At 40.8% G+C, this 10,977-nt stretch overlaps 1 protein-coding gene across 11 annotated transcripts in view; it reads right to left on the minus strand.

Annotated features, from left to right (window-relative positions):
- rapgef2b (Rap guanine nucleotide exchange factor 2b) overlaps nucleotides 1-10,977 on the minus strand; it is a 52,930-nt gene that overhangs the window by 33,444 nt on the left and 8,509 nt on the right. For 3 of the 11 annotated variants that reach the window (XM_032527447.1, XM_032527443.1, XM_032527448.1), the window contains exon 2: nucleotides 10,209-10,226. The exons of 2 other annotated variants lie outside the window; for them this stretch is intronic. Coding sequence is in view for 6 of the 9 variants with exons in the window: in XM_032527437.1 (XP_032383328.1) it covers nucleotides 2,264-2,323 (60 nt within the window). In the remaining 3 variants the exon portion in view is untranslated. Of the gene's footprint in view, nucleotides 1-2,263; nucleotides 2,810-10,208; nucleotides 10,227-10,977 lie in introns of those variants that run through there. 6 more of the 11 variants (XM_032527438.1, XM_032527435.1, XM_032527442.1 and 3 more) reach the window with 4 other exon arrangements.

The following is a 10,977-nucleotide window of genomic DNA, read 5'->3' on the forward strand; positions in this document are numbered from 1 at the left end:
CCATAAATGTCCATAAAAACATAATAAATCAACTTCAATAGTACTATGATGGAGTCTATGTGTGCCTTGCTGCAGTAAAGGTAAAATGGAACTATAAGAATGGAAATCACCGGTCTCCAGAGGATATAAGCAATCAGGGAATTATAGCAACCAATGGTCATGAGCCTACCATGGTGTCGTCATTACTGTAATCCGATCTGGTGGCTGTTATTGACTCTACCCATGGTGGGTTACCTGCTGGGCTAAATGAATATTTACACAAGCCTCCATTTGTATGCTAAAAACATAAGAAAACAAAAATCAAATGAAGGGGTTAGACAGAGAAGATAAACAAAGAAAAGAGACAGAAGAGGTAAACAGGATCTTCCCCAAGAAAAAACAAGACGCCAGAATTTACACATGGTGAAAGATAATTGCGAAACAAGCCAAAGTTAGATTATAGCACCCATGTCTCATTGTATTTTTATTTTATTGCTACTTGTGTTAACTTGCTGATTTGTCTGCTTGTGTTGTCTAATTTAAAGTGTACCTGTGCCGAGTTTTCATCGGGTTTGGACTGTTAAAAAAACAATTGCTGAATTAAAATGATTTGTGACTTGACAACAACTTTGCTCTTTTGCTTTGTTAAAAGTAGTAAACCTATGATAAATATTGTAAGGATATTTCTGAGTGTGTAGAGTAGCAACTCCTCACTTGGCCAAGTGGGTTTGCTAGATTCCTGGAAAAAAACAGTTAAATCAATGTTAAAAGATCTATTTCAATAAGGTTATTACTGAAATGATTATATTATAGATTATTACAATCATACTACATTAGCAAGACATGCCAATTGTGCTGACATCAAGGAATATTCAGCGTCAATATACTATTGAGCACATCACTGTATGTTGCACGTAAAACCTTGTAAAATCCCAGAGATGTAAGAGGAAACATTATTATCCACATGAAGAGTATACTTTTCCATATAAAAAAAACGTTAAAAAATGTAATCCATTGCATTCTTTTAAGTGAAATAAAATTTCGTTAATCATTGGGTTCAAACATGCAATTATATAGGTTCAGATGTTATAAAAAAGAACCTTTTAGAAATACATAATTGGGGCCCTTGGTATCCTGCACTATAAGGCCTCCCTGTTGCACAAACTGCCAGGCAGATAAGATATGTCAAAAACAATGACGCTTCTATGACTATTATAGGAATATTAAGGTGATTTTTCGTTCAGTATCTGTGCTCTGTGAACCAGGAACAGTCTATCAGTGTGATTTATAGCCCCGCCTCTGTGTGTCTATGTGGTCTGACTTGTGAGTGATGCCAGCAGCGCTGACAGCCGATCAATCCGTTCAAGTGCAGATCAGCTCCAGCCTCGGAGTGTCTGCTGGAGCTGCTTCCAGCACCACGGACAGCGCCACCAGCAGCACCACCACATCAACTGGAGGGTCACACTAGTACTTCAGCTGTGAGGCAGAAACCCCCCAAAAATATCAGCTGTATTCATTTATGTTCTGCTTTAAAGTAACTCGTTATGCATCACGTACGATAAGGCCAAACCAGGCTTGTAACAGCTCGCGGGGGTGAAGAGGTGGGGGTAACAGAATTTAGGGCAGCTTCATTTCTGCACACATGACATCACCTCCCGTCAAAAGCACCCTAATGTTTTGCTTGTACAAATTGTACTTATCTCCAAAGCAAAGGACACCTGGCGATGATTCATTTCGTCCTAGGGACCTACAATCAAACATTGTCATCTCAGTGCGTCGTAAAACGTAACGAGGGCAGAGACACACCGCTGGATGGGAGTGTGCGCCTTTAACCAAAAGGCATCGACACAAAGCATTTTGAATGATAATTAGCCACATAGCCCACTGACATGGTAATTATATTTGTCAAAATATATTTAGCCTAACCTATTGTTTTTTTTTTTTTAGGAGAACGTGTTAGGCCTGTACGATTTATATAGTTCTTAACATTTACGCGAGTGTGCTTGCGTCTGCGCGCGTGAGTGAGTGACAGCAAGCACATGGCGGCCGTTTCTAGTACAACACACTGACACACATCGGAGGCTCGACAGGGCAATAATCAGCCTCTGGTGAGCCCGTCCTTGGCCAGCCCTGCGTTCATTCATCTTGTGGAAGCTCGATAGAAATCCGATGCACATCCATTATCTACGGCCGGTAATCATATCTAGTGGGTCATAAATGAGGGCGAGAGAGAGGAAAGAAGGAAAGATGAAGAGAAGACGTTGCACCTCGATAGGCTACTTACCGGGGTTTTATCTTGCTGGCTCGGGACTCCATTGCTGTCTGATGCTGCTAATGGTTTCATAATGAAAAAATGTTCACCGGGCTAAAATCTAACATCCCGGACCTGCTCTAGGCTACAGCATAGAGCCCCATCTTCTTCCAAGCCGCCTGCCCTCTCCCCTCCCTCGGCTGCTCCGTCTCCCTGGAAGGAGGCGGCGGCTTGGCAGTTTGGGGAGTATCCGCTGTTCCTTGGCCTGATTACACTCTCCAAACCAACACCAGCTTCTGCGTTTATTCCAGCCTCCCCGCTGCTTCTCACAGAAATATCTTAGAACCAAAAAGGAGGATGTGAGAGAAAAAAAAAAATCCTTTTATCCACGCGAGGAAGAGCCAGTTTTTTTTTTTTTTGTGCACTTGACAATCACATCTCCAGCCGGAGAACAGCGGCGCGCCGATAATAAAGCAGAAAACAGGAAAAAAGAAAAGATGAGAAAAAATGGCTGACAACACTTTCACTCACGTTTGCTCCCTCCGCCTTGCCTCTCTCTCCCTCTCTCTCTCTAGCTCTCACTTTCCCCTCCCTCTCCCGAAAGTACAGCTACACAAACGGAAACACGCGCGCACACAAACGCCTTTATGCACCATTACATTATTTGAAGACTGAGACGCCTGTAGCCCCCACCATGGTACTAACGTTAAACCCAGCGGTTTGTGTGTGTGTGTGTGTGTAATGGGCTGGATGTGGAGTGTTTTTTTTTTTTTTGGGGGGGGGGGGGGGTATAAGGACCTCCTCCCTGCCAGACAGTGAGAGCAGCCACTATGGCTGTATCCCTCTGGAAGGCTTACTACACCCCCCAGCACAAATAGAGAGATAGAAAGAGGAGAAGGGCAGATGAGAAAATGAAAGTGTGCAGGAGAGGGAGAGATGAAATGAAGTGACACAAACAGCAAAACGTCAGTTAAGAGTTGACACACAGTAGAAAGGTGGGAGGAAGTGCATACAGTACAATCAAAAGGTAGATGGATGAGAGAAGGGTGAAGGGATGGAGAGAGGAGCACAGTGCGGGTAATGCCATTATCACAAGACTGCCGGCTGGAGCCCGTTGGCATAGTAACGGAATGAAGGAAAGCCATTTCCTGGGCGGGGAGACAGAAATGGAGACAGCAGCACTTCCTCTTGAGAGAGCGAGAGTAAGTAAAGGAGGTAGGCACACAGAAAATGGGAATAGAGTAGCGTAAGGTCTTGAGAAAATGAGTAAAAAGACAGATGAAGCTCGAAGATGGAGGAGAAAAAAGTATTCAAAATGAACACAGAGACTAGCAGCAATGATGTCACTCTGTCACTCAGCTGGAATAGCCATGGCAACTGGCTGAGCAACCCCCCCCACACACACACACACACACATCCACCCCCCCTACACACCCTCCAGGGCTTTCGGTTGCTGTGGTGACAAAAGCAGCGAGACAAGGCAAAATGGAGGAGGGAGGGGAGACGTGTGTGTTTATATATGTGTGTATGTGTGTGTGTGTGTGTGTGTGTATAAAGAGAAGAGACACCAGAAGTGGCATTAGACCTCCACTTTAACTTTAGTATGCTGTACTACAATGAGCAGCAGCGTCAACAACAAATGTTACACAAAACAACACGTTACACCGTTCTGCTTCGTGTGTGTGTGTGTGCTCAGGTGGCAGACCATGCCTCTAGAGACTCTGGCTACTGGATACATAGATGGTCCCATATAAGAAGGTCTCCTGACAGATAGAAACATTAGGACGGCACTTTAAATGAAAAAAAGACGTCACAAAAAAACAACGGAGGGGTTTACAGGCCAACCAAGACAACAAACAACAGAGCTTCTGCAGTTTAGATCCAACAACATCCAATTTAGTTTACAACCACAAAAAGAATTAATATTACCAAATAGAGCTGTCATGATTTACGCTTCATCAAGAAGTGTCACACCTCAAAAAGACATTTTGTTGTCACACCATTTCTTTCCGAAACGTTGATGGTGTCAATCACGTCTCTGCCGTCCTGTTCCATTGCTGTTATTTTCTCGTCATTTTGATGTTTATAAAAATAAGAGACAGAACAAGTCAATTCCTTTGAGTACAATATAGCAGCATAAAGCTGCAATACTTTGCATATTTAGAAAAAGGAGCAACTAAACCAAGCACCAAAATGACTACTACTACAAATATTTTTATAATTAATCTTTTTTTTTTAAGTTATTAATGTAGTGAAAATGCAATATATTGTATATTTTTTAAGAATTTGATTGTGGGTTAGACAAAACAATATACCTGAAGACGTCACCTTGGGTTCAAATTTATTTGGCAATAGCTCAAAAATCAATGCGGACAATAAAAATAATATTAAGTTGCAGCTTTAAAAGAATCATGATGCTGAAACTGAGCTAAATTGGGTTTAAAATGTGAAGGAATTGTGCAAACACCAGCATACAAACTCCAACAAATATAAAAACAGTTTTGGATGAGGTTATTGCACATTTTGAGCATTTGAAAAATACATTTATTGATTGTACGCAGACCACTGAGACTGGGACTTTTTGTTATTCTGTATATAAAGAGACAATGTCTAGAAAGCAGCATACTGTTCGCTGGTTTTGGAGCTGCTCCAGTCAAAGAAATGGGGAGCTGTGTGGGAGGAGTTGGGGGGGGGGGCAAGCTGGAGACCCGGTATGACATCACCTCTCCTGCACCGAGCCATGATGTAATGTATCATCACAACAAAAAAAGCTCAGGTGCTTTGCTGTGCAGCCTGTCATTAAGGTCTCAGACAATCGCCAGGAGGGGGGGAAGAGGACCGGAGCATTATTACATCACCGCGGCAACGGGGTTGTGCCTGGGGAATATCTGATCTTCCTGCCCAACCCCCTTCGTTTAAAGCTCTCTAGGAACAAACAAGCCAATCAATCTTTTTTTTTTTTTTTAGTTTTTTTTTTTACACTGACTAATCACAAGCTAAATGTAAAGGGAGAGATGTAAGGGAGCATTGATTTTACAGGATTGTGACAGTGACGTGAAAACGCCACTTGAGAATAACGTTGATGCACTCATGTTCAACGGCAGTGTGTGCTAAATGCATGAGGTGGGGGCGGTGCCTCAACTACCATTTGTAAACAGTCGGTGAACCCCGGCACGGGTGCAATTGTTCATTGCATTTGTAAGGTTGGCCACGTGATGGTGTTTTGCTTGCTGATGCGTAGCATTAGAGTCATAAAAACCTCATTACACTGCTGGAGAACACACCCGCTCACCAACGGCAAGAAAAACGTGTCATTACATGGCAACATCTGCCATCCACCTACATTAACTCCTTAATTCTACTCTTTGCCATTTATGTTTAGAAATAGAGTATACGACCCGAGTTCACAGAGCACACAAGCAGCTCACAGCAGAGTTTTCTACATATTGTCTGCATCCAAATCACAACACAGCTGAGACAGAGCCCTAAGGCTCAGTGCCTCACCCACAATTCTGTGTTTTGGGACATAAAAGCCACAGTTCCACTGAATGGTACGGCTCTTCTTGAATCATACTGTTCATATTGTAATATAATACTTATATAACAACATAATACTATTTATTCCAGTACCCTTTGCACTACATGCTCTATAATTAAAACAATAACGGTCATAATTATAATTTACTCCGCATACTTTGCACTCTCCATTGCACAGTTGTCTCAACCTGTCTATATTGTTTCTGTTTATAGTACGTAGTAACTCTTCATGACCTGCGGACTTGTTTTTCCTCTTCAAAAATAAATATTCATTTTTTAAACATCTGGGCACTGTGGTTTTTAACAAATGTTAAAAACTGTGCATTTGTTAGGAACTATTTTCAGCCGCTGATTAATATGGGTTAGCACTGGTGAGTATGTACAGGAGCAGGATGTGTGTGTGGGAAACAAACTACGGTGGTTAAATTCATCATAATGAAGGAACATGGTGTGGCTAAATTATGTTTTAATGGAATAAAGAAGAACAAGAGATATAGGCCTTGGATACACAGACAATACTTAGTAGGATCAATACATGTTTTTTTGTTTTGGTCTTTTCATGGAATTTGTTTGACAATGAGAAACAGTGTTGCCAGGCTTCTACTTACAATTTAACATTTTATCACTGACAATTTTCTAACCAAGAAGACCAAGATATCAAGAACGCCAGGGAAAAAAAACTGAACTTTGAACATCTGACCGCCTGTAGGTGTAGGACCAACCAGTCAAGATCCAAACTAACAAAATGAAATCGTATATCAGACAAATAAACGTCCCACATCTTACTTGACAACGAGTGAGCAGGTAGTTTTTTCAGCATCTTGCTCAAGAAGATGTCAATAGAACACATGATTTCTCATGGACACACAATGGCTATTATGAGATCAAACTCAACATACTCTGATTTATTGATCTGTGTCTATCCTTGTTCAGTGACTGTTTTTGTAAGCCAACAGAAGGCCTCAAGTAGAGGAAATACAGCGCTCCTGACTGCCAGCGCTGTGCATTAATCCTTGAAGTCAGTCCCATTATGATGGCTCTAAATAGCTTTGTTAGAAGGAGAGAGATGATCTAATAAAGAGGCTACATTTTCATAGCTGCTACAGCCCAAGGGATTAATTCATTTATCAAGCTGTTGTCACCTACATGCTGCTTGGAAAATAATTTGGCAATAACACAGGCAGAAGGGCACGTTTTAAAGATTACACTTGTAGGTTCACAGGAGCGAAACATCTGTCGCTCCCCTGCTACAGGGTGCATCACTCAAAAAAAGTGAAGGAAAAGAGAAGCTCCTGGAGAATAAGTGGCAAAGTAAGATTGTTGACGAGTGAGTGAAAAGCTGATCAGTAACTGCAGGTTTCCGGATGAGGTTATAGACTAACTGTGGAAGGTTATGAACTGGAAGTCTTTAACTGTGCAAGGCTGGTGGGGGCATGAAGGAGTGAAGGGATCGTAGTGTTTCAGTCAACTACATGAAGCAACTTTCACCTTTATGTTTCTTGCCCAATGTTCCAGTTTCTGTCCTTTCCATATCAGAAAGAAAGGGAGAGCTATGTTAACATCAGCATGCTTCTCAAAATGACAATGCAAGCATGCTGATGTTTAGCAAGTATTATTTTAAATGGGTCACATATATCTTGTAGCAACGTTCATGGCAATCCATCCAATAGTTGAGATATTTTGGTCTGGACCAATGTGGTAGACTGAAGGACAGACGGAAAGCGCCATTCTAAAAACAGCTCTGGCTAGATAAAAGGCACTTAGCAAAAAAAAAAGAATTGTGCTCATATTTCGGATGATAATTGGTCAAATGGAAACAATATGGTGGTGTGGTATGATTTGCACTGCTTACTAAAACCACACAAGGATGAAATCCTTCACGCAAGAGGCAGTTTCTCACAAACAGTAGCCTCAATGAACCAGAAAGTAATGCAGTGCAAAACATTTAGGGCTGGGACTGTCACAGAGTCTCTCAAATATCCAATATTCAAACTACTTGGCGAGCTCGCTTTTGTTTAACTATGGGGAGGACTGTTGATGTGTAAAAGGGAAACGTCTAGGGTGGAGATTATGTCAGGATTTAAAACTGCTTTTCTAGTGTTATTTGATGGCAGGTGCGTCAAGTCAGTTACAATTGGATCTCTAGGTGAGCAGTAATGGCTCATGTGAAATCTGATGTGTTAATTGATATTATCTTTTACAGCTTAACAGTTCATCAGATGCGACTTTACGTAAGAATAGGGTACATCATGGCCATTGTTAACCCGGTGTTGCTGACATATAAGTACAACAATATTATGTGAAGGTTTAATAAAAGTCTTTTTTATGTATGTATGCAAGTCTAGGGTTTCAAACTGAACTAACACCCAACCACTATGATCACAGTCTTTCATCCTGGTCTTGTCTTTCTCAACATTGAGATGCATCCACCAACTGTGCAGACAGTTGTACAATTTGTATTTTTAGTCTCATACAAAACATATTTGAACCCTCACTTAATCAGACAAGCAGAATCAGGATTATTAATACCTCAAGTATCTCTTGCAGCATAAAGCATTATCTAACGCTAGCTCACAATGAGCAGATCAAACACTTTGGCTATGAGTGATTTTCATCAAATACAAGTGACACAAACAACAAAAAACAGCATACTTTGTTATCCTCGCCATGCAGGCTCATTACCATCGAAATAAATGTCACCTGTCAACCCTATTGAAAATATTCAACTTGAAAAAAAAGGTCTTTGAATGTCAAAACTGACATGAAAAGCAAATCAAATGTCAGTAAGCATGTTCTGTAACACCGGTTGAGAAATGAACCACAGCCAGTTATAAGTTATCCTCATTTGCACAAGGCACAATTTCAGCTGTGTTAGCGAGTATGAACACTACCAAAAATATCTGTTCTATTTCCATCAAAGTGTGATATTTGGCTATTAATAACTATAAATACAGATTTAGCTTTTGGTGTCTGTGCTGGGAAAGAGACACTTGGGTGTTAAATTTAACAAAACAAAGAAAGACACACTATTGAAAATGCTTCTTTTATTTACCGACTTTACCGATTTAAAAATAACGTAAAAGCTCTAGGGCTGAAATGATTAGTCGATAACCAATAGATGTCTCGGCAAGTGTTTTAAAAATTGATTCATCAGTCCCTCTTTAAGCAAAAAATACCAATATTTACAGATTCCAGCATCTGAAATCAGAGTGAATTACAAGTTTTTTTTTTCTATATTACGGCATTGTATGGAGCGAATGATTGATGGATTATTTTTGACCATTAATCAAAAATGAAATAATTGTTAGATGCAGCCCTAGAAAGCTCCTCTGAATACATTCAAAAAACACACCCAAAGATGAAGGAACGCAGGAAGAAAGAAAGCAAGAGAAGAAGAAAAGTGCACAATGAACGTTTTTTCTTTCACCGCTACGGTTCCTACATGTCTATTCAAAACTGAGGCTTTTGTATCTGCACAGCTGAATCCGAGCAGGTTGTCACTAAGGACAGCTCTAAAAATAGGAGCACTGCTTTTCTGCGGCCGAGAGTGGCAGGTTTGTTCTCACTGCTTTCCCATTTCTCAGCAGGTCTGACTGCTCAACACCTTGAGCTCTGATCTTTTAAACCTCTTTCTCATCATCCGTTTCTGCTTGGACACAGCAGGACTCCATGATGAAATACTCAGATATGATATATCCTCGTTCCAGACGAATCGGGGCATGGCGATACAAATGGGCACAAACGGTGAATTCATCTTTGAACAGCTTTGTTATGTTTGAAAAAATGTCTTTCAAAGCCGTCATAATCACAACACTTAGCACATTAACAGCACATTCAGTAGATTGCCTCAACAGTGAGGCAAGACCCAACAGAACCACACCCACACAGCAGGAATAATATAATCCATAGAGCCGAAAGACAGTCAATACCATTACCAAGTACATCAGCAGAGAGGCACGGTGTTGGAGATATGATGCACCTCAATCAGCTAAATTGTTGCCATTATCTCAGTTTACAGGCCCGTAAGCTGTACCAGAGTGATGTTTATCATTTCTCTTTCATCACCCGGCGATGTGATGAGGTCCATTCTCAACCAAGCACGCTCATTTTTTGAGATCAAAAACAGGATAATATGTATGAGCAGAAGACAGAGCGTTTTAAAAGAAATTGATGTTGTTGCCGTTGAGCTAATACAAATGGAGTGTTATGCAGACTTCCCTCTGTGCCTTTATCAGCCTCACTGCCAGCAAATGGAAGGTATTTATTAAGGGAGTCTACCAGAAGCTACAGATACCACAAATGGGGAACAGACGCAGACAAATGCACCAGCAGAAACAAACACAGAGAGCTAGAAAACGCAGAAAAGCAGAACACACACACACACAAACGCACACATACACAGTAAACGCACAACAAACAACATTGTTAATATATACAGTACCTGAGGTTTATTGCATTCCTGGGAGCCAGGTTAAAGGAGAGAGCCATGAAAAGAAGCAGAGGAAATTACAGTTATCAGACATGCCACTTGTCACTCGAGGATGTGAAAAATTGCAGGTGAAAGCTTCACCAACATGTTAAAATACAGCGTTCTACTCCAAACTGAGATAAAATGTCTACGTTAGACAAAGACCGAATGTTGCTGCATGTGAATGCATCCCAAAATCGTGTGAGTCCCAAAACTGCCAATGCCAAGTGAGAATACAAACTTTTATTAATGACTTCCTATAGCAGACAACTCAACTCACGTTAATGTTCAACCAACACCTTGAAACAAGTTTTTTGTACTGACAACAAATATTATATCAACCCACTGGCAGAATCCCATTGTTCTGGGACTGAGCAGATTGATTAATTTTCAAGGTAAAAATTCTACTTTCTAAGTGTTCTCATAGCCAAGGACGGGTGGGGATCACACAGACACGCACATTATTAGTCTGCCTTGCACACACATGCATCCATTCAGCATGCCTGCAGATTACTGAACAGATCGCTTTAACTTCTGAACCTCCTCATTACCACTGTAGGACTTTATTCAACCTCTAAACAGACAATAAGCCTCTAATTTTAAAGTGCTATGTGTGTTGGTTTTCAAAATCACTCTCTTTTCCAAATTAATTTACACAATAGTGGACAAATCTCTGAGCCTGAATCTCATTCCTCTACCACACATAATTAAAACTTAGCCTGTTTTTACATGAAAAAAAAAA

The sequence above is a fragment of the Etheostoma spectabile genome, chromosome 10 (assembly GCF_008692095.1).
Source record: "Etheostoma spectabile isolate EspeVRDwgs_2016 chromosome 10, UIUC_Espe_1.0, whole genome shotgun sequence".
NCBI lineage: Eukaryota > Metazoa > Chordata > Actinopteri > Perciformes > Percidae > Etheostoma > Etheostoma spectabile.